This window comes from Rhinopithecus roxellana, chromosome 8, assembly GCF_007565055.1.
Source record: "Rhinopithecus roxellana isolate Shanxi Qingling chromosome 8, ASM756505v1, whole genome shotgun sequence".
Taxonomy (NCBI): domain Eukaryota; kingdom Metazoa; phylum Chordata; class Mammalia; order Primates; family Cercopithecidae; genus Rhinopithecus; species Rhinopithecus roxellana.
The window spans coordinates 17,192,532-17,214,466 of NC_044556.1; the positions used below are offsets into that span (position 1 = coordinate 17,192,532).

A 21,935-nucleotide genomic window follows, 5' to 3' on the forward strand; every position below is an offset into this window, starting at 1 on the left:
AATCGTAGATGCATTGCCTTTACAGAGTTCCGAAATCCACGTTTTTAACTCCTGTTTAAAAAGGGAGTTGGTAATACTTTGTTTTTATTGTGTTTTGTTTTTTTGAGATGGAGACTCGCTCTGTTGCCCAGGCTGGAGTGCACAATCTCAGCTTACTGCAATCTCCATCTCCTGGGTTCAATAAATTCTCCTGCTTCAGCCTCCCAGGTAGTTGGGATTACAGGCGTACACCAGCATGCCTGGCTAATTTTTTATATTTTTAGTAGAGACAGGGTTTCACCATGTTGACTAGGCTGGTCTTGAACTCCAGACCTCAGGTGATCCACCCGCCTCGGCCTCCCAAAGTGTGGGATTACGTGAGCCACCGCACCCAGCCTCGCTAATTTTTAAATTTTTGGTAGAGAAGGGGTCTTGCTAGCCAGGAACGATGGCTCACGCCTGTAATCCCAGCACTTTGGGAAGTTGAGGCAGGCATATCACTTGAGGTCAGGAGTTCCAGACCAGCCTGGCCAACATGGTGAAACCCTGTCTATACTAAATATACAAAAATTAGCCAGACGTGGTGGCACTCACACCTGTAATTCCAGCTACTCAGGAGGCTGAGACAGGAGAATGACTTGAGCCTGGGAGGTGGAAGTTGCAGTGAGTTGAGATCACGACACTGCACTCCAGCTTGGGTGACAGAGTGAGACTGTCTCAAAAAAAAAAGACAAACACACACACACACACACAAAAGGGCGAGTTAAGCAACACAGTCTGCCACCGTTTGTCATAAAACATGGGTTAGAACAAGCATCTTTATCCATATACAGATTATTTCTAGAGAAGTATCACAGTAACTATTGGGGACTTCTAGGCTGGAGGGCCCGTATATGGGAGGCTTTTTCCTGGCTTAACCCCTTACAACTTTCGGAAATATGAACCATGTGTAAATAGTACTTTTTTAAAAAGTTAAAAATGTTTTGAAACGAAAAACATACAGGCCGGGCATGGTGGCTCACGCCTGTAATCCCAACACTGGGAGGCTGAGGCAGGTGGATTGCTTGAGTCTAGGAGTTCGAGACCAGCCTGGGCAATATAGCAAGACCCCATTGCTATTAAAAACACACACACAAGCCAGGCACGGTGGCTCACGCCTGTAATCCCAGCACTTTGGGAGGCTGAAGTGGGCAGATCACCTGAGGTCACGAGTTCAAGACCAGCCTGGCCAACATGGTGAAACCCCGTCTCTACTAAAAATACAAAAATTAGCCGGGTGTGATGGTTGGCGCCTGTAATCTCAGCTACTTGGGAGGCTGAGGCAGGAGAATGGCGTAAACCCGGGAGGCGGAGCTTGCAGTGAGCTGAGATCGGCCACTGCACTCCAGCCCGGGCGACAGAGCGAGACTCCGTCTCAAAAAAAAAAAAAAAAAAAAAAAAAAAAAAAAAGAAACAAAACAAAACACACACACACACACACACACACACACACACACACATAGAAAAAGACTATGTGTTTTTCTATGTGTTTTCTTTTTTTTTTTTTTTTTTTTTGAGACGGAGTCTGGCTCTGCCGCCCAGGCTGGAGTGCGGTGGCCGGATCTCAGCTCACTGCAAGCTCCGCCTCCCAGGTTCACGCCATTCTCCTGCCTCCGCCTCCCAAGTAGCTGGGACTACAGGCGCCCGCCTCGTCGCCCGGCTAGTTTTTTGTATTCTTTAGTAGAGACGGGGTTTCACCGTATTAGCCAGGATGGTCTCGATCTCCTGACCTTGTGATCCGCCCGTCTCGGCCTCCCAAAGTGCTGGGATTACAGACTTGAGCCACCGCGCCCGGCCTCTATGTGTTTTCTATGCTGGCAGGAAGTATTTGGGAGGTCAGGAATTTCACAGTCTACCCACGATCTCCCCTCCTATCCCTGCAGTGCAAGGAGGAAGTGGTGGGCACCTTGGATGCTGTGCAGGTACTCTCGGGCGTCAGCCAGCTCCTGCCCAAGTCCCGCGAGAACTACCTGAACCGTTGCATGGACCAGGAGCGGCTGCGGAGGGAGAGTACCAGCCAGAAGGAGATGGACAAGGTGGGCTCACAGCAGGGGGTTCTGAGGAATTTGCCGCGGGGCAGAGGGGCTGCCTAATCAGAGTGGAAACACGTCCCAGAGCAACGGTCGTGGAACTTGTGGGTGATCACACCCTGGGTACCCCGAGGAGTCCACCTGCCAGGTGATGGGGCCTGGGGGAAGCCCCCTGAGTGTCCCCCTTCCATCCCCATTTCCTCCCTGGGCTTCGTAGGCAGAAACTAAAACCAAGAAGGCGGCAGAGAGCCTGCGACGCTCAGTGGAAAAATACAACTCAGCCCGAGCTGACTTTGAGCAGAAGATGCTGGACTCGGCCCTGGTAAGAACCAGGCATCTGTACCTTTAAGACCCACACATGCCTTTGCCCTGGAGGTTATGGGCCGCAGAAATCCCAGGCAGGGTGTGGTGGCTCACACCTGTAATCCCAGCTCTTTGGAAGGCCAAGGTGGGCGGATCACCTGAGGTCAGGAGTTTGAGACCAGCCTGGCCAACATGGCAAAACCCCGTCTCTACTAAAAATACAAAATTAGCCAGATGTAATGGCAGGTGCCTGTAATCTCAGCTACTCAGGAGGCTGAGGCGGGAGAATCACTTGAACTGGAAGGTGGAGATTGCAGTGAGCCAAGATTGAGCCATTGTACTCCAGGTTAGGTGATAGAGTGGAACCCTGTCTGGAAAAAATAAAATAAATAAATAAAAGCAGATTGGAATCTCAGGATTAGGAATCAGAACTTTTTTCAAGCTACGAGTGATAGAAACCCTCATTCAAACTGACAAGGTGTATATAAAAAAAGAGAACAAGGCAGGCATGGTGGTGGCTCACGCCTGTAATCCCAGCACTTTGGGAGGCCCAGACGGGCGGATCACGAGGTCAGGAGATCGAGACCATCCTGGCTAACACAGTGAAACCCCGTCTCTACTAAAAATACAAAAAATTAGCCAGGCGTGGTGGCGGGCGCCTGTAGTCCCAGCTACTCGGGAGGCTGAGGCAGGAGAATGGCATAAACCCAGGAGGCGGAGCTTGCAGTGAGCAGAGAGTGCACCACTACACTCCAGCCTGGGCGACAGAGCGAGACTCTGTCTTGGGAAAAAAAAAAAAAAAGAACAAACAAAAATAAAATTTAAAAATAGCTGACATGCTCAGGGAACTGAAAAGTTTTATTTTTGAGTTGTGGAGGTTTCAGTCATAGCTGAATCCAGGTGCTCAAATAGTGCTGGCAGGAAATTGTGCATTTCTGCTTCTTTTTTTTTTTTGAGATGGAGTCTCTCTGTCGCCCAGGCTAGAGTGCAGTGCCACAGTCTCAGCTCACTGCAACCTCCACCTCCTGGGCTCAAGTGATGCTCCTGCCTCAGCCTCCCTAGTAGTAGTTGGGATTACAGGCACGTGCCATCACGCCCAACTAATTTTTGTATTTTTAGTAGAGACAGGGTTTCACCATTTTGTATTTTTAGTAGAGACAGGGTTTAGTAGAGACAGGTTTCAGGGTTTTTGCCCAGACTGGTCTTGAACTCCTGACCTCAGATGATCTGCCCACCTTGGTCTCCCAAAGTGCTGGGATTACAGGCATAATACACCACACCCGACCACCATTTCTGCTTCTTAAGTCTATTTTGCTCTCTGGGGACATCACTCCCAGGCAGACATGCCCGTGTGTGTGTGTGTGTGTGTGTGCATGCATGCACATGTGTGCATCAAAGTGGGCCCCAACATCCCCCACTTACATCCCATCAGCTCATTGGTTCAGGAATGGAAGTATCTTTTTCTGTAGATTCAGAGAAAGTCCTAGGGCAGACTCTCATTGTCCCTTCCCCAAATCAATCAGTGAGCCAAGGGCTTAGGGTGTTCTGATTGGTCAGGCTGAGTCACATGGCCACTCCTTCTTGGCCCTGACCTTCTCTCCACCTGCCTCTCCCCTCCTGATTCAGCGCTTCCAAGCCATGGAAGAGACACACCTGAGGCACATGAAGGCGTTGCTGGGCTCCTATGCTCACTCAGTGGAGGACACGCACGTGCAGATCGGGCAGGTGAGTTGGGCAGGTGTGAGGAATGAGGCGGGGGTCACTGTTGGGCAAAGGGGCCTTGACCAGTTTCACACCCCGCCCACCTGGCACAGGTGCATGAGGAATTTAAGCAGAACATCGAGAACGTCAGCGTGGAGATGCTACTCAGGAAGTTTGCAGAGAGTAAGGGCACAGGCCAGGAGAAGCCAGGTGAGTCAGGGCAGCCATCAGGGGTCGGGCTTTAGGGCCACAGCTGCAGGTGATGGGCAGGACTCCAGAGGCAGGAGACTGAACCTCCCTGGGGCTTGGTTTCTCTCTTTCTTTTTTTTTTTTTTTTTGAGATGGAGTCTTCCTCTGCCTCTGTTGCCCAGGCTGCAGTGCAATGGTGCGATCTTGGCTCACTGTAGCTGCTGCTTCAGGGTTCAAGCTATTCTCTGCCTCAGCCTCCTGGAGTAGCTGGGACTACAGGCACGTGCCACCACGCCCAGCTAATTTTTGTGTGTGTATTTTTAATAGAGATGAGGGTTCACCATGTTGGCCAGGCTGGTCTTGAACTCTTGACCTCAGGTGATCTGCCTGCCTCAGCCTCCCAAAGTGCTGGAATTACAGGCGTGAGCCACTGCTCATGGCCAGGCCTTGGTTTCTTCATGGGAAAAATGGGCTGCTGACGAGTCCAGCTCTCCAGCTTGATCTTACGTGTAAATCTCTTTGAACCAGATCCCAGAGGAGCCTTGAGTGCCAGGCTCAGCTGTTCAGACTTCACCCCCAGGGCCTAAGGGAGCCATTGAGGGTTGTTGAGCAAAAGAACAATTTGCAAATACTCAGCTACAGAACTGGGGAGGAGTTAAGAGCAAAAGTTTTAGAGTCAGACCTGGGCTTGAGTCTTTTCTTCATCACCTGCTGTGTGACCTAGGACCTGTGCTTTGACTTCTCTGAGCCTCAGTTTCCTCATCTGTAAAGTGAGGATGTTAATAATGTAACGTTCAGTGATTTAATTCAGGTAAAGGGCAAAGGGTGTGCCAGGCACACAGTAGGCACTCACTAAATGCTGGTATACAGTTGTGTCTTCAAGTCTTGTTAACCAGCAAAACCTGTTCTTTCTCCCTCCTGTCTCTCTGGCTCAGCCCTGGCTCAGGTCACCCCTCCCTGCGTGGGGCCCCACTCTTGCTCTTCACAGGCCCCAGATCTGTTGTGTCCTCCTCCTGCTCACACACCTTCCATGGCTCCCCATTGTTCTTGGGAGAGAGTTCCCATGCCTCATCCTGTCACTCAAAGCCCAGCCCACTGCACAGACGCATGGTCCATCCCCCAACCCAACCCAAGTTCCAGCCACAAATGCTGGAAGTATGTGGAAGTAGCTCATGTCACCCCCTACGGTGGGACTAACCAGCTGGAACCAGACCAGCCCTTGATCCATCCCACTCCTGATGATCTAGGGCTGGTTCTTGTCTGGGAACCTGATGGACCTTGAGTTCAGATCCAGGTGCCATTTTGTGGCCAAAAGTGTAGTACCCTTTCGAAGCCCAGTCTCCCCACCCTCCGTTTAGTTTCTTTCTCTCTCTCTCTCTCTTTTTTAAATTTTTTTGAGGCAGAGTTTACACTGTCACCCAGCCTGGAGTGCAGTGGTGCAATCTCGGCTCACTGCAACCTCTGCCTCCTAGGTTCAAGCGATTCTCCTGCCTCAGCCTCCTGAGTAGCTGGGATTACAGGCACCTGCCACCATATCTGGCTAATTTTTTTGTAATTTTAGCAGAGACAGGGTTTCACCATGTTGGCCAGGCTCGTCTCGAACTCTTGACCTTAGGTGATCCACCCACCTCAGCCTCCCAAAGTGCTGAGAATACAGGCACAGGCCACCATGCCCAGCCCCTCAATTGAGTTTCTGTCTCCCGTCTCAGGACCTCTGGACTTCGAGGCATACAGTGCGGCTGCCCTGCAGGAAGGCAAGTACGTCTGGGCCTGGACGCCCAGGCTGGACCGTGGGGGTGAGGGAGGCTGATCTGAATGTGAAAGAAGGCACCTCCCAGTTCTCAGCTGCACCGCAATCTGTCCTCAGCGATGAAACGTTTGCGGGGAGCCAAGACCTTTCGCCTTCCGGGATTAAGCCGGCGGGAGCGGGAGCCAGAGCCACCTGCAGCTGTGTGAGAAAGCACCCCTGCCTTGTCTGGCCCAGGCTAGCCCAGAATCCCTTCCCCTGCCCAGGCTATCCCAGAAGTCCCCTCCTGGGATAGCCCAGGAGTATCCATATTCCAGGCTGGACCAGGATTCCCTCCACCCAAGCTAGACCAGGAGTACCTCTGCCCCAGGCTAGCTCAATGTTACTGCTGCCCAAGCTAGTCCAGAATTCTTCCTTTTGCCAGGTTAGGCCAAGAACTGCCTGTCGCAGAGTAACCTAGCATTTCCTCTGTCCAAGCTGGCCCAGGATTGTTCTGTTTGCCAAGGCTAGCCCTAACTCTCCCTACCTTCACAAGGCAGCCCTTCAGATGAGTTCCAGGATTCCTTCCCTCCCAGGCTATTTGAGAACACTCTCTACTCAGCTAACTTCAGATTCAAGCCCCTCCCCAAGCAAGCCCCAGGGTCCCACCGCCTCCAGGGCTAGGTCAGGGCAGTATCACAGCCGGGGAGCTACCCCAGCTTCCATGTCCAGTGTTGCGGGCTGACAGGGGGCACCAGATGGGCTGCAGAAGCTGATACCAACATCTCTTCCTCCATCCCCAGAGATTTCCTGGAGCCAGATTCAGGGGTGAGTGACGTGGGAGGGGTCAGGCTGAGCTACAAGTGGAAGGAGTTTGATCCCACTCTTGGCTCCTAGAGACCGGATCCCTACTGGAAACTAAAGAGCCGAGATTGAGGGGCGGGCTGGAGCCTGGGGGCTGAGTTCATATCCCACCTCAGCTGCAAAGTCCCGTGGACTACGTGGGTGTGAATAATGTCCCTGCCGAAGCTCAGTTTGTCCCAGGAACCTGCCCACACACCCAGGGAAGACAGTCGTTGCCATCAGGGTTGTTTTGAGGTCTGAGTCAAGGCCTGGGGGTGGGGCAGGGGGTGGTTGGCAGGGTAAGATGGAAGGTTCAATAGTGGGGAGCCTGACTCACTGCTGTCCCCCGACTCCCCTAGACGTGTCCAGAGGTGGATGAAGAAGGTTTCACTGTCCGGCCTGACGTGACCCAGAACAATATCCTTCTGGCACCCCCCAGGAGCAGTTGTTGACACAGCAAGGTCAAAACTGTCCACAATAACCAGTCCACCTTCAGCAATCCTCTCTGGGTACATCCTGGAGAGGGTCTCCCTTGTGGATGAAGCCAACCTAAATGTAAACACCCACTCTCTGGGGTCAGCACTGGGCAAGAGGGAGAGACAAAAGGAAAGCCAGCAAGGCTTCCTGGAGGAGGAGGCACCAGTGTTGGGGTTTTGCAGCTGAATAGGAGTTTGCCAGTTAGGTCTGCGCATGCTTGTGCAAAGGCTTGGCTGGGGGGTGGGAGTGCTGGTGGGACATGGTGTCAGGACTGAAGGTTGCACATGACGAGCGATGGGATTGGGCAGGACCTTGAAGGGTTTGAGCAGGGAGGGACAAGGTTGGATTGGAGAGCTGACTGGGGAGAAGCTTGTGTTGGGATTGGCTTGGACCTTGACTGCAGCCCACGCACGGCCGAGCCCTCCCGTTTCTCGTCCAGCGACTCCGACTTCGATGATGAAGAGCCCCGCAAGTTCTACGTGCACATCAAGCCCGCCCCGACCCGGGCTCCAGCCTGCAGCCCTGAGGCAGCAGCGGCACAGCTCAGGGCCACTGCGGGCAGCCTCATCCTTCCTCCTGGCCCAGGGGTGAGGCATGGGAGGGGTGCCCTGGGTGGTGCTGGCAAGGCTGGCTGGATGTGCTCATGTTGATGCCGCCCACTTTGTCCACAGGGCACCATGAAACGCCATTCTTCACGTGAGTAGCCTTTGGTCTTCAGAGTAGGGAGGATCCTAAGGAGGGGAGGCTATGAGTGTGGGCTTGAATCATAGCTCTGTTTTGTAACTTGGGGCAGGCTGCTTAACCACACTGACCTTCAGTCTCCTTTTCTGTAAAATGAGGTCATTATGAAATTAAGTGAGAGCTGAAAGGGGTAGCTGGGGCCAGGAGGAGCCAGCATCTGGAGACGGGCTCGCTCAGGCTTGAATCTGTGTCTGCCTGATTTGCTGATCACCTTGGGCAACTGGCTGGACACCCCCAAGCCTCGGTCCCTTGGTCCGTGAAGTGGGGAGCATTGCAGGCAGGGTGACAAGAAAGCTCAAGGAGGTACATCTCTTGTAGGGGACGCTGCTGGGAAACCCCAGAGACCTCGGTCTGCCCCCAGAACTGGCAGGTGGGTTCCACACGAGTGGGCAGGTGGGGGCTGTCCCCACCTCTGCCTCCCCATGTCTCCGCCTGGTGATCTCTTGTCTCGGCTGGGAGTTGATGTCATGCTGGGGTTTTTTTTGTTTTTTGTTTTGAGGCAGAGTCTCACTCTGTCGCCCAGAGTGGAGTGCAGTGGTGCGATCCCGGCTCACAGCAGCCTCCACCTCCTGGGTTCAAGCAATTTTCATGCCTCAGCCTCCCAAGTAGCTGGGATTACAGGCACCTACCACCACGCCCAGCTAACTTTTGTATTTTTAGTAGAGACAGGGTTTCACCATGTTGGCCTGGCTGGTCTCGAACTCCTGACCTCAAGTGATCTGCCTGCCTCGGCCTCCCAAAGTGCTGGGATTACAGGCATGAGCCATTGCGCCTGGCCCATGTTGGCTTTTGAGGGACCATTTAGTCATTCATTTGATGAACATTTATTGAGTGCCTGCTATGTACCTGTGCTGTTCTAGGGCCTGGGTTCTGAGACAGGTCTCCCTTCTCAGAATCACATTCTAGTGACTCAGATTTTAAGAATAGCAAATAAGAGGCCGGGCGCGGTGGCTCACGCCTGTAATCCCAGCACTTTGGGAGGCCGAGGAGGGCGGATCACAAGGTCAGGAGATCGAGACCACGGTGAAACCCCGTCTCTACTAAAAATACAAAAAATTAGCCAGGCGCGGTGGCGGGCGCCTGTAGTCCCAGCTACTCAGGAGGCTGAGGCAGGAGAATGGCGTAAACCCGGGAGGCGGAGCTTACAGTGAGCTGAGATCCGGCCACTGCACTCCAGCCTGGGCGACAGAGCCAGACTCAGTCTCAAAAAAAAAAAAAAAAAAAAAAAAAAAGAATAGCAAATAAGGCCAGCCGTGGTGGCTCACACCTGTAATCCCAGCACTTTGGGAGGCCAAGGCAGGCGGATCACCTAAAGTTGAAAGTTCGAGACCAGCCTGACCAACATAGAGAAACCCCATCTCTACTAAAAATACAGCATTAGCTGGGCATGGTGGTGCATGCCTGTAATCCCAGCTATTAGGGAGGCTGAGGCAGGAGAATCGCTTGAACCTGGGAGGCGGAGTTTGCAATGAGCTGCCGTTGCGCCATTGCACTCCAGCCTGGGTAACAGGAGGAAACTCCGTCTCAAGAAGAAAAAAAAAAGCAAATAAGTTAGAGCATATTCAATATTTCTAAGTGCTATGAAGAAATGAAAGCCGATGACGCAAAGACAGAAGGAGGTGACTTCCCTTGAGGTGGGGATGGGAACCTCCTCGAGAGGGTGACTTGGAGCTAAGCCCCAAAGAGGAGCCAGGAGGTGGCTATGAAGAGAGCTGGGGAAATGGAACTCCAGACTGGGAACAGGCTGAGCACAGTGGCTCACACCTGTAATCCCAGCACTTTGGGAGACCAAAGCGGGCAGATCAGTTGAGGTCAGGAGTTTGGGATCAGCCTGGCCAGCATGGTGAAACCTTGTCTCTGCTAAAAATACAAAAATTAGCCGGGCATGGTGGCAGGTGCCTGTAATCCCAGCTACTCTGGTGGCTGAGGCAGGAGAATTGCTTGAACCAGGAAGCGGAGGTTGCAGCAAGCTGAGATTGTGCCGCACTGCAGCCTGGCCGACAGCGAGACTCCGTCTAAAAAAAAAAAAAAAAAAAACCGGGAACAGCATGTGCAAAGGCCCCAGGGTGGGATGAGGCTTGGGAAAAATAGAACCAGTTTCCTCTTGGCCTCACCCTCTCTAGCTGTGCAGAGAGATTGCAGTCAGAGGAGCAGGTGTCCAAGAACCTCTTTGGGCCGCCCCTGGAGTCAGCCTTTGACCACGAAGATTTTACAGGTGATGGGGATAAGGGATTGGAGGTCATGGGTGTGGCCGGAGGGAGGATGGGTGGGGCCATTGCAAAGTTAGGCCAATCGAGTACCTTGGAGGCCAGGCTGGAGGGAGGACTAGTCCGTGTCAGGGTGGGCGGGGCCAGAGTACAGGTGGGAGGGGCCATAGATAGGACGGGGCCTTGGCCAGTGGGCAGTGACTGGGTGGATGGGCCGGACATTTGTGGAGAGGGAAGTCACCAGAAGGCATAGCCTTGGGGGCGTGCTCAAGGACTTTGAATGGGGCCCCCCCGACCTTCCCTCGACGTGGCCGTGGCCTGCAGGAGGATGGGCAGGGACTCCGAGTGGGTGAGGGTCGGAGCTGACCGCCCGCTTCCCTCCCCAAGGCTCTAGCAGCCTGGGCTTCACCTCCAGCCCCTCCCCTTTCTCCTCCTCGTCGCCCGAAAACGTGGAGGATTCCGGCCTGGACTCTCCGTCACACGCGGCACCTGGCCCCTCCCCAGATTCCTGGGTCCCCCGCCCAGGCACCCCGCAGAGCCCGCCCAGCTGTAGGGCGCCACCCCCAGAGGCCAGGGGTATCCGAGCACCGCCTCTGACAGACTCACCGCAGCCCCTCGCCCCGTCTCCAGGCCCCTGGGGGCTGGAGACCTTGGCAGGAGGAGGTGAGTCCAGCGGGTCTGGGCCTGAGAGTTGCTGGAACCCTGGGCGGGGGATTGAGCGCCTGCTGTGGGCAGGGCCTGATCAGGCTGCTGGAGACACCGCTAGGACCAGGCAGGCAGAACCTCCCACCGTTGCAGGGACAACAATGAGATAGACATTTAGCAAGGCAGGCGGTAGCGGGTGCCAGGTGGGGGCACCCGAGGAAGGGACATCTGAGCTGAGATTTGAGGGAAGTGAGGACAGAACCACGTGGACATGAGGGGAAAGATGTGCTGGGCAGAGGGCACAGCCCCTACAAAGGCCCTGGGGCAGGAGCACACTAGGCCTGTCTGAAGAACAGCAAGGAGGTCTGCCTGCTGGAACAGGGTGATGAGGGGAGGAGGAGGAAGAGAAGGGGGGTGTGGGCAGGGCCTGATGGGCACAGGGAGGGCTTGTAAGTGTTACCCTGAGTAACGCTGAGGGCCATGAGCAGGGGAGGGGCGGATGGACGTCGAGGCTGGGCCTTTAGGTGTCAGGTGCACAGTGGACCCTGAGTTTGGGAAAGGTCAGGTCAGAGCACCCTCTCGACAGAGCACCCCCTCCTTGAAGATGTCATCAAAACAGGAGGAGCAGCTGGCCAGAGAGAGTAGAGGAGAGGACAGAGCCGGGGACCCCGGAGGGGTTGGAGACAGGAGGACAGCAGGTTGGGGGAGAGCGGTGGGGTGGGCTCCTAGGAGCTACCTGAGGAGAATGGGAAGCCCCTGAGTCAGAGGGACTGTGGGCTGTGACCACCTCAAGGTCCCCAGCAGTGCCAACAAGGGTGCTAGGCGCCCTCCATAGGAAAGGGCCTGGTTGGAGCCTGTTCAAGGGAGAGCCTAGTGGGTGGAGACCACAGAGCAAGAGCAGAAGTTTTTTTTTTTTTTTTTTTGAGAGGGAGTTTTGCTCTTGTTGCCTAGGCTGGAGTGCAGTGGTGTGATCTTGGCTTACTGCAACCTCTGCCTCCCAAGTTCAAGCACTTCTCTGCCTCAGCCTCCCAAGTAGCTGGGACTACAGGTGCACACCGCCACACCTGGCTAATTTTTTTTTTTTTTTTTTTTTGAGACAGAGTCTTGCTCTGTCACCCAGGCTGGAGTGCAGTGGCACCATCTCGGCTCACTGCAAGCTCCACCTCCCAGGTTCATGCCATTCTCCTGCCTCAGCCTCCCGAGTAGCTGGGACTACAGGCGCCCACCACCATGCCCGGCTAATTTTTTTAATTTTTAGTAGAGATAGGGTTTCACCATGTTAGCCAGACTGGTCTTGAACTCCTGACCTCAGGTGATCTGCCTGCCTCGGCCTCCCAAAGTGTTGGGATTACAGGTGTGAGCCACCAAATCCAGCCTGAGCAGAGGCTCTTATCCAACCTAGCAAATTCTGCCCCCCAGGGGACATTGTCAGTGTCTAGAGACATTTTTGGTTGTCACCACCAGGCAGGAGTGGTGCTCCTGGCATTCAGTGGGTGGAGGCCTCGGTTGCTGCTCAGCACCCTACAGTGCACAGGGCAGCCACCATCCACAAGAATGGTCCAGCCCCCAAATGTCTGCAGTGCTGAGGCTGAGAAAGTCAGGTAGAGGGGGGAGCACAGCCTGGGGTGCAGGTGAGGGGGGAGGTAGGTTGGAGGGGAGGTAGCTGAGCAAGTGAGCACGTTCATAGGTGGAACACAACCAGAACCCTGAAGAAGCAGGAGAGGGAGGGGAGCTTGGCTGTTAAAGGCATGAGACTCAGACACAGGCCACAGTAGGTGGCTGCAGTCAGGTTCCTGGAGAGGGTAGAGGTCACAGAATGGCTGAATGTTGGCTAAAAACCCTCGCTGAATCCTCCCTACAGTATGCCTGCGTCTTAAGCCTTCAGTGCTTGCTTGCATATCCCCAGTAATGGGGAGCTCACCTCCTATTGGGCCACCATTCTGGCGTCTGGGAGGGTCAGGGGTGTGCACGGTATCCGCAGTCCTGTCTGGCACCTTTTCTGCAACCCCAGGACTTCAGACCCACAGGGAGTCTCCATGGAAAAGCCCACCTCCTATATTTTGACTGAGTTTGTGCCCCTGGGGAGGCCCCAGAGGCCCTGGGCAGCATCTCAGCAGTGCCTCTTTGTACTTGCTCCCAGACCTGATGCCTGCACCTGCTGACCCCACAGCCAGGGAGGGCCTGGCAGCCCCACCCAGGAGACTTCGCTCTAGGAAGGTGTCCTGCCCTCTCACACGTAGCAACGGGGACCTGGTAGGTGAGGGGGTGTGGCAGAAGCTGGGCTGGGGGCCGCCTCCGGGGTCAGCTTTTAGGCACTGGTCCTGGGGCACTGATAGCCCAGATTGTCTCTTTCCCTTCCAGTCTCGTTCCCTGAGCCCCTCCCCACTGGGCTCGTTAGCCCCCGGCACTGCCTTGGACCGGCCCAGCTTCTCATCCCAGACAGGACATGGTACGTGAGAGCGGTCCTGGGCCCAGCTTTGGGCCTCAGTGTCACCTTCTCTGGTCTGGGTGGGTGGCTTCTCTGTTGGCAGAGGTGTGGTTGGGCGGGGGGTCTCGAGCCTGGAGCCTGTGTTCATGCTTTCTGTCCATTGTTCCCCATTCCCTCCCCACCACCCCCAGGAGTCTCCCGGGGTCCGAGCCCTGTGGTCCTGGGCTCCCAGGATGCTCTGCCCGTAGCCACAGCCTTCACGGAGTACGTCCATGCCTACTTCCGTGGCCACAGCCCCAGGTACCTGGTGATGGGCAGACAGGGCCTGTGGGGGGTCTGTGTTGGGGAGGGTCCAGCAGGGACAGCTTTCAGATGTGCTTCATGGTCTATCTTATGGTGAAAGGGCCTTGAACACTGAGCCAAGTGACCAGGCCCCTGTCCTGAGGGCAGTGGAGCCATAGGAGGGCCTTTTTTTTCTTTTTTTTAACTGAGATGGAGTTTCACTCTTGTTGCCCAGACTGGAGTGCAGTGGTTCAATCTCAGCTCACTGCAACCTCCGCCTCCTGGGTTAAAGCCATTCTCCTGCCTCAGCCTCCCGAGTAGCTGGAACTACAGGTGCATGCCACTGCACCTGACTAAATTATTGTATTTTTTGTTTGTTTGTTTGTTTTGAGACAGGGTCTCACTCTGTTGCCCAGGCTGGAGTGTAGTGGTGTGATCTTGGCTCACTGCAAACTCTTCCTCCTGGGTTCAAGAGATTCTCCTGCCTCAGTCTCCCAAGTAATTATGGGATTACAGGCGCATACCACCACACCCAGCTGATTTTGTGTTTTTAGTAGAGACAGGGTTTCACCATGTTGGCCAGGCTGGTCTCGAACTCTTGGCCTCAAGTGATCCACCTGCCTCAGCCTCCCAAGGTGCTGGGATTATAGACATGAGCCACCGTGCCCGGCCATAGGAGAGCATTTGAGCAGGGCTAGGCATTGCTGTAGACTCCAAGGCTGCCGTGGGCATTGAGATGAAGGGAGTAACACTAGAAGTTCGGCCCAGTAAGGGGGTAAGGGGATGGTTTAAGGATGAGTGGAGGGCAGGGATATATATTGGGGTGGCCTTCAGCAGAAAAGATATGAAAGTCAAACCATGAAGAAGAGGAGAGTGTCAGATCAAAAACCCAAGCAAAGGACAGCTAAAAAAACTGAACATTTTAATTTGAGCTCCCTGGTGGCCTAGGAGAAAAGAGAACTAGGGAAGGAGATGTTCCTGCCTCCTTCAGCCCAGGGTGGATTCTTCCTGTCCAGGCAGGAATGAAAGAGGAGGAGGTTGGGGGAAAGGATACGGGGGATCATCAGGGCCATTCTAGATCCGAAGAGTCTGGGGAGCCACAGACACCAGTGGAACCAGGAGAAGGGGGAGGATGAGACTCCAGGCAGAGCCCTAAGCCAACACCCAGTCCCCTCATCCTCCCCAGCTGCCTGGCTCGAGTAACTGGGGAGCTGACCATGACCTTCCCTGCTGGCATCGTGCGTGTGTTCAGCGGGACCCCACCCCCACCTGTCCTCAGCTTCCGGCTTGTACACACAGCCCCTATTGAGCACTTCCAGCCCAACGCTGATCTGCTCTTCAGGTACTATGGATGGGCAGTGGGAGAGGGCCTCAGAGGCTGCTGGGGGTCAGGGGCTTCCGGGCTCTGAATTCCCTCTCTGCTTCCTGGGAATTTTTTTTTTTTTTTTTTTTTTTTGTAGAGACAAGAGTCTTGCTCTGTCACCCAGGCTGGAGTGCAATGGCGTGATCTCGGCTCACTGCAACTCCACCTCCCGGGTTCAAGCAATTCTCCTGCCTCAGCTTCCCGAGTAGCTGGGATTACAGGCACATGCCACTACACTCAGCTAATTTCTTTTGTATTTTAGTAAAGACAGGGTTTCACCTTGTTGCCCAGGCTGGTCTCGAACTCCTGAGCTCAGGCAATCCATCTGCCTTGGCCTCCCAAAGTGCTAGGATTACAGGCATGAGCCACCACACCCGGCCTGATTTTTTTTTAAATTATTATTATTATTGTTTTGAGATGGAGTTTTGCTATCGTTGCCCAGGCTGGGGTGCAGTGGCGCGATCTCGGCTCACTGCAACCTCCGCCTCCTGGGTTCAAGTGATTCTCCTGCCTCAGCCTCCTGAGTAGCTGGGATTACAGGCATGTACCACCATGCCTGGCCGATTTTTGTATTTTTAGTAGAAATGGGGTTTCACCACGATGGTCAGGCTGGTCTTAAACTCCTGACCTTGGATGATCCACCCGTCTCAGCCTCCCAAAGTGCTGGGATTACAAGCATGAGCCACCGCACCCAGCCGCCTCCTGGGATTTGCTGTGTGGCCTGGGGCAAGTAACTTGCCCTCTCTGACCCTTGTTTTCCATCCCTCCTTTACTGCCACCACCACTACCATCCAGGTAGGGCTTTGCTGGGCCCAGGGTGGACCAGAAAATTACATCTTTTTTGTTTTTTTTTTTTTTGAGACGGAGTCTCGCTCTGTCGCCCAGGCTGGAGTGCAGTGGCCGAATCTCAGCTCACTGCAAGCTCTGCCTCCCGGGTTCACGCCATTCTCCTGCCTCAGCCTCCCGAGTAGCTGGGACTACAAGTGCCCGCCACCTCGCCCGGCTAGTTTTTTGTATTTTTTAGTAGAGAGAAGGTTTCACCGTGTTAGCCAGGATGAGGAAATTACATCTTTAGGAAGGGGTAGATTGAATGCTGGGAGCCCTGGGAGGGCATGTCCCGAGGATTGCGGTGATCAGTCCGGGTTTCTGCAGTGACCCCTCCCAGAGTGACCCTGAGACCAAAGACTTCTGGCTCAACATGGCAGCTCTGACCGAGGCTCTGCAGCGCCAGGCAGAGCAGAACCCCACCGCCTCCTACTACAACGTGGTGCTGCTGCGATACCAGGTGTGCCACCCGCATGGGTCCGGGAGGAGGTGGTGGAGTGGGGGACACGGTGAGCTGGCAGCAGACCTGGAGGCGCTTGCATGTTGGCCGGGCTGGTCTCGAACTCCTGACCTCAAGAGATCCAACCTGTGAGAGCCGATGAGCTGGAGGGAGTAGGCAGGGTGGGTGGGGAATGGATGGTGGAGGAGTAGGCAGTGTGGGAGAGCATGCATCCCCTGTTGCAGATAGCATCTTTATATGAACTAGAAGCCCAGCCCTGGAATCTTTTCACTTGAACTTCCCTGGGAGACTTTGTTAGAATGAGGCGCTCTCCTGCCCCCTGCTGGAAACCTGGTGTAATACAGCCTCTCATCCATCAAATCTCCCTGTGATTGGGCCCCCTTGGGGCAGTGTGTGCATCGCGGGGTTAAGTGGTTGAATAGCACATGATATGGCAAGACGGGATGGCCCAAGCTGTGTCCTCTCTCCCATTCTCATTATTCCTAGTTCTCCCGCCCGGGTCCCCAGTCTGTGCCTCTGCAGCTCAGTGCCCATTGGCAGTGTGGGGCCACCCTCACCCAGGTCTCAGTGGAGTACGGCTACCGGCCCGGTGCCACAGCTGTGCCCACGCCACTCACGAACGTCCAGATCCTGCTGCCTGTGGGGGAACCTGTGACCAACGTCCGCCTGCAGCCGGCCGCCACCTGGTGAGGGCGTGCGGGAGGCCAAGGAAAACTTAGCAGTTTCCCCCATAACTCCATACCTTCTCCTTGATGCAACGATTAAAGGGTGCACCCTAGGCCTGACCGTTAACTGTGAGCCCACCTTGCTTAGCACTAAGGGTGATATTGTGAGGGCCAGGTGCCGTGGCTCATGCCTGTAATTGCAGTGCTTTGGGAGGCTGAGGTGGGAGGATCACTTAAGGCCAGGAGTTTGAGACCAGCCTGGGCAATATAGTGAGACCTCATCTCTACAAAAAAAAAATTTGTTTATTTATTTATTTTATTTATTTTGAGATGAAGTCTCGCTCTGTCGTGTAGGTTTGAGTGCAATGGCACGATCTCAGCTCACTGCAACCTCCGCCTCCCGGGTTCAAGCGATTTTTCTCTGCCTCAGCCTCCCGAGTAGCTGGGATTACGAGGGCCTGCTACATGCCCAGCTGATTTTTGTATTTTTTTAGTAGACGTGGGGTTTCACCATGTTGGCCAGGCTTGTCTTGAACTCCTGACCTCAGGTGATCCACCTGCCTTGGCCTCCCAAAGTACTGGGATTATAGGCATGAGCCACTGTGCCCAGCCTTGCAAAAAAAATATTTTAAGAAGTAGTCAGTCATGGTATTGTGCTCTTGTAGTCCCAGCTACTCGGGAGGCCGAGACAGAAGGATTGCTTGAACCCAGGAGTTGAGGCCTCAGGGAGTTACCCTGGGTGACAACTGTCTCTTAAAAAACAAAAATTGTCCCACCTGTAATCCCAGCACTTGGGGAGGCCGAGGCAGGCGGATCACGAGGTCAGGAGATTGAGACCATCCTGGCTAACATGGTGAAACCCTGTCTCTACTAAACAAAATAGCCAGGCATGGTGGCGGGTGCCTGTAGTCCCAGCTACTTGGGAGGCTGAGGCAAGAGAATGGTGTGAACCCAGGAGGTGGAGCTTGCAGTGAGCCAAGATTGTGCCACTGCACTCTAGCCTGGGCGACAGAGTGAGACTCCGTCTCAAAAAAAAAAAAAAAAAAAATAGAAAAAACAAAAGTTAAAAAAAAAAAAAAAGTCTGCTGTGAGGAAGCCAGACTTACAGGACAGAATGCATCATCTAAAAGTTCTGCAAGGAAGCTGAGCATGGTGGCTTATGCCGGTAATCCCAGCACTTTGGAAGACCCAGGCAGGTGGATCACCTGAGGTCAGGAGTTCGAGACCAGCCTGGCCAATATGGTGAAACCCTGTCTCTACTAAAAATACAAAAAGTAGCCAGGCATGGTGGCGGGCATCTGTAATCCCAGCTACTCAGGAGGTTGAGGGAGGAGAATCGCTTGAACCCGGGAGGCATAGGCTGCAGTGAGCAGAGATCACTCCAATGCACATCAGCCAGGGCGACAGAGTGAGGCAGCATCTCAAAACACACACACACACACACACACACACATAAAAGTGCTGCAAGGCTGTGTGGCTCCGCGGCTGTTCCATATCTCACCCCCATTTCACAGATGGGGAAATTGAGGTGAAGTGGGGGAGAAAGTTTGCTGGGGTCACACAGCCAGGAGGCTGCTGAGGCGGGACCCTGGGCTCTCAGCATCCTCTGTGGGGAAGCCCTGATCAAGATTCTCTCATGGCCAGGAACCTGGAGGAGAAGCGGCTCACGTGGAGGCTTCCAGATGTGTCTGAGGCAGGGGGTGAGCTGTGGTTGTGCATGAGGGCTGGGTGGGAGGGACTGGGGTCAGGTGGGAGGCACTTACTTATGTTGGGGAAGAATTGGGGACATACTGAGGGCGGGCAAGTATGGGCATTGAGGAAGGCTTTAAAAAGCTGGAGGAGGGCCTGGCTGGGTGGCATAGTCTGTAATCCCAGTGGTTTGGGAGGCCTAGGCTGCAGGATCACATGAGTCCAGCAGTTGGAGGCTGCAGTGACCCATGATAGCACCATTGCACTCTAGCCTGGGCAATAGAGCCAGACCCTGTCTCTAAAAAACAAACAAAAAAGGCCAGGTGCGGTGGCTCATGCCTGTAATCCCAGCACTTTGGGAGGCCAAGGCGGGTGGATCACTTGAGGTCAGGAGTTCTAGACCAGCCTGGCCAGCATGGTGAAACCCTGTCTCTACTAAAAATATAAAAATTAGCCAGGTGTGGTGGCATGCACCTGTGATCCCAGCTACTCGGGAGGCTGAGGCAGGAAAATCGCTTGAACCCAGTAGGCGGAGGTTTTAGTGAACTGAGATCATGCCACCGCACTCTGGCCAGGGTGACAGAGTGAGACTGTCTCAAAAAAAAAAAAAAAAAAGAAAAAGCTGGAGGAGGGCCGAGCACAGTGGCATAGGTCTGTAATCCCAGTGCTTTGGGAGGCCCAGGTGGGAGGATCACTTGAGCCCAGGAGTTGGAGGCTGCAGTGACCTATGATTGCACCACTATACTCCAGCCTGGGCAACAGAGCCAGACCCTGTCTCTGAAAAAAAAAAAAAAAAAAGAAAGAAAAAAGCTGGAAGAGAGGGTGTCCCAGTGCCAGGTGGCCAGACACAGCAGATGCAAAGGCCCTGAGGCAGGACTCCCTTGCCAGCCACACAAAGCCCAGTGATGCCAGGAGGGACGGATGCAGGGGATTGAAGGGAGGTCTGATGGGGCACATGAAGACCACAGAACAAAGGGCTTCAGGTGTGGGCCAAAGAGGAGCCTGTTTCACAGCTGGGATGGGGGCTGGTGCCAGGGCGCAGCTGACTGCAGGTCTCCCCAGGCTCTGGCCGCCTCTCTGCCAGCTGGGAGCCGCTCTCAGGGCCCAGCACACCCAGCCCCGTGGCCGCACAGTTCACCAGCGAGGGGGCCACTCTGTCGGGCGTGGACTTGGAACTGGTGGGCAGTGGTTACCGCATGTCACTGGTGAAGAGGAGGTTTGCCACAGGTACTCCCCAGCCCTGCTGCTGGGTGACCTCAGGAGCAGGGACCTTGCTAGGGGCAAGCCCTGGGATGTGGGGAGGGATTGGGGCGTGGGGATCCTTGGGAAGGATAGGTGGGTGTTGGGGCCAGGAGACCCCAGATGGAGGGCACAGGTGGGCAAGGAGTCAGGGCCCCATGTGTCTGGGGCTGGCCCCTGGAGGACATCCTTGAAAGGACCCAAACCAGGGAGCCCGAAGTCCCCCCTGCCATCCCCTCCTCCCGCCCCACCCTGTTCTCCTGCCCCCAACAAGGGGCTCCTGGGGCCCAGTGGCAGCAAGGACTATGAGATAGAGGGGTGTTTTGAAGAGGACAAGGATGATTGAAGCATCCCAGAGTCAGAGCCGGGAAACCCCTCCCATACCCCTTCTCCCCACCCCTCCCCCTTAGGATGATTGAAGCATCCCAGAGTCAGAGCCGGGGAACCCCTCCCGTACCCCTTCTCCCCACCCCTCCCCCTCACAGCTGCGCCCCCACAGGGATGTACCTGGTGAGCTGCTGAACCCGTAAATGCTGCCGCCCCAGCTCTACACTGCGCCCTGGTGCTGGCTGACCGCTCCCTACCCTCCTGCCGGACCCTGGGGCCTCCCACCCCAGCCTCCCTGAGGCCCAGACTCCACGGAGAGGAGCCCCATGCCCAGCCTGGCTGAGCCCGAGATTCGCTCCTCCCCCTCATGCCAACCCCACACAGGTCTTGGCCTTTTAATGTTCTTTGAATAAACACTTTATTTTCTAATAAAATAAAAAAGGAAACCTTTTCCTGCTCCAGGAAGTATCCTTTGTATTGCCAGAGAGGGGAGAAAGAGAAGGCGGATGAATGTGAGAGACCTAATGCACCTCCCTCCCTGCACTGCGCTCAACCTGTACAGGGCCATTCTGGGAGAGAAAGAACCAGACACCCCAGCCCCATGGGCTCAGAGGTGGGCTAGAGGGAGGGAGAAGGACTAGAGAAGCCCAGAAAGGGGTGCCAGGAGTCTTCTCAAGCAGTCAGGAAAACTTTCTAAGGAGGGGGCATTATAAATGGGGTTTTGAGGTATGAGTAGGAGTTTGCAAGCTAGGAATGGGCATCCCAAGCAAAGTGATGGAAGGTTGTTAGTTTAGTGAGGAAGCAATTAGTCAACCTACAAACATTAATTGAGTATCTACTGTATACCGTGTAGCAGGGAGAGAGCTGTGAGCAGGACAAAGTTCTTGGAAGCCAGGAAGTGGAGATAGGAAGCCTGAGTGAAGAACCTGGTTGGCTGCCACTGGCCATGTGACTTTGAGCATGGGACTTGAGCCTCAGTTAGCTCATCTGCAACTCACCTCACTGGGTATCTGTGGGAGGTCACACACTTAGAAGAGTGCCAACTATACGGCAAAACCCCCAGTAGTACCAGGCAGCTTTGGGAGCCCTAGGAGGAGGGTGGGCATTGGTGCAGGTGTGCAAGAGTGGCCTGCTGGGGAGGGCAGGACAGAAGCAGTAACAGCAGACTGCAGTGGGGAGCAGGTCTGAGCCTAGTGGACAGTCTTAGGTCCTGATGGACATTCAGGGAACCAGATCCCGGGTTCCTGACCTTGAGGCTGTACAGACCCCAGGGAGCAAGCCCAGACTGGACGAAGCTCAAAAGGAAGGAAGGAGGAGGCGGAATTTGGCCTGAGACCTGCTGTGCGCTTTCTCTGATCCTCCCACCCTGTCCTTGAAAGAGAGAGTGCCTCTGGCTGTGCCTTGGTTTCCTTGTCTGTAAGGTGGGAGGAATCCTGTAGTTGGGAGAGGTTCAGGGAGCATTCCTGGCACAAAGCAAGTGCATAATTAACATTGGCTGAGAGTTGGGCACCATGGCTCACACCTGTAATCCCAACGCTTTGGGAGGCTGAGGCAGGAGGATCACTTGAGACCAGGAGTTAAAGACCAGCCTGGGCAACATAGCAAGACCCCCCTGTTTCTACAAAAATAGGAAAATTGACCAAGCATGGTGGCACACACCTATGGTCCGAGCTACTCGGGGGGCTGAGGCAGGAGGATCAATTGAGCCCAGGAGGTTGAGGCTACAGTGAGCTAAGATCACACTGGTGCTCTCCAACCTGGGCAGCCACAGAGTGAG

At 54.6% G+C, this 21,935-nt stretch overlaps 1 protein-coding gene across 11 annotated transcripts in view; it reads left to right on the forward strand.

Annotated features, from left to right (window-relative positions):
* Nucleotides 1–20,615, forward strand: part of FCHO1 (FCH and mu domain containing endocytic adaptor 1) — a 42,638-nt gene extending 22,023 nt beyond the window's left edge. For 8 of the 11 annotated variants that reach the window (XM_030937193.1, XM_030937197.1, XM_030937195.1 and 5 more), the window contains 22 exons: nt 1,902–2,054; nt 2,266–2,370; nt 3,978–4,076; nt 4,166–4,262; nt 5,951–5,995; nt 6,109–6,193; nt 6,771–6,795; nt 7,170–7,227; nt 7,696–7,874; nt 7,959–7,983; nt 8,347–8,398; nt 10,152–10,243; nt 10,623–10,898; nt 13,021–13,133; nt 13,242–13,329; nt 13,500–13,608; nt 14,777–14,932; nt 16,106–16,238; nt 16,725–16,924; nt 18,548–18,603; nt 19,655–19,819; nt 20,331–20,615. In XM_030937193.1, coding sequence (XP_030793053.1) covers nt 1,902–2,054; nt 2,266–2,370; nt 3,978–4,076; nt 4,166–4,262; nt 5,951–5,995; nt 6,109–6,193; nt 6,771–6,795; nt 7,170–7,227; nt 7,696–7,874; nt 7,959–7,983; nt 8,347–8,398; nt 10,152–10,243; nt 10,623–10,898; nt 13,021–13,133; nt 13,242–13,329; nt 13,500–13,608; nt 14,777–14,932; nt 16,106–16,238; nt 16,725–16,924; nt 18,548–18,603; nt 19,655–19,819; nt 20,331–20,353 — 2,334 coding nt within the window. In that variant the 3' untranslated portion in view covers nt 20,354–20,615. The remainder of the gene's footprint in view (nt 1–1,901; nt 2,055–2,265; nt 2,371–3,977; nt 4,077–4,165; nt 4,263–5,950; nt 5,996–6,108; nt 6,194–6,770; nt 6,796–7,169; nt 7,228–7,695; nt 7,875–7,958; nt 7,984–8,346; nt 8,399–10,151; nt 10,244–10,622; nt 10,899–13,020; nt 13,134–13,241; nt 13,330–13,499; nt 13,609–14,776; nt 14,933–16,105; nt 16,239–16,724; nt 16,925–18,547; nt 18,604–19,654; nt 19,820–20,330) is intronic. The other 3 variants (XM_030937199.1, XM_030937200.1, XM_030937201.1) reach the window with 3 other exon arrangements.
* Nucleotides 20,616–21,935: the final 1,320 nt, after the last annotated feature.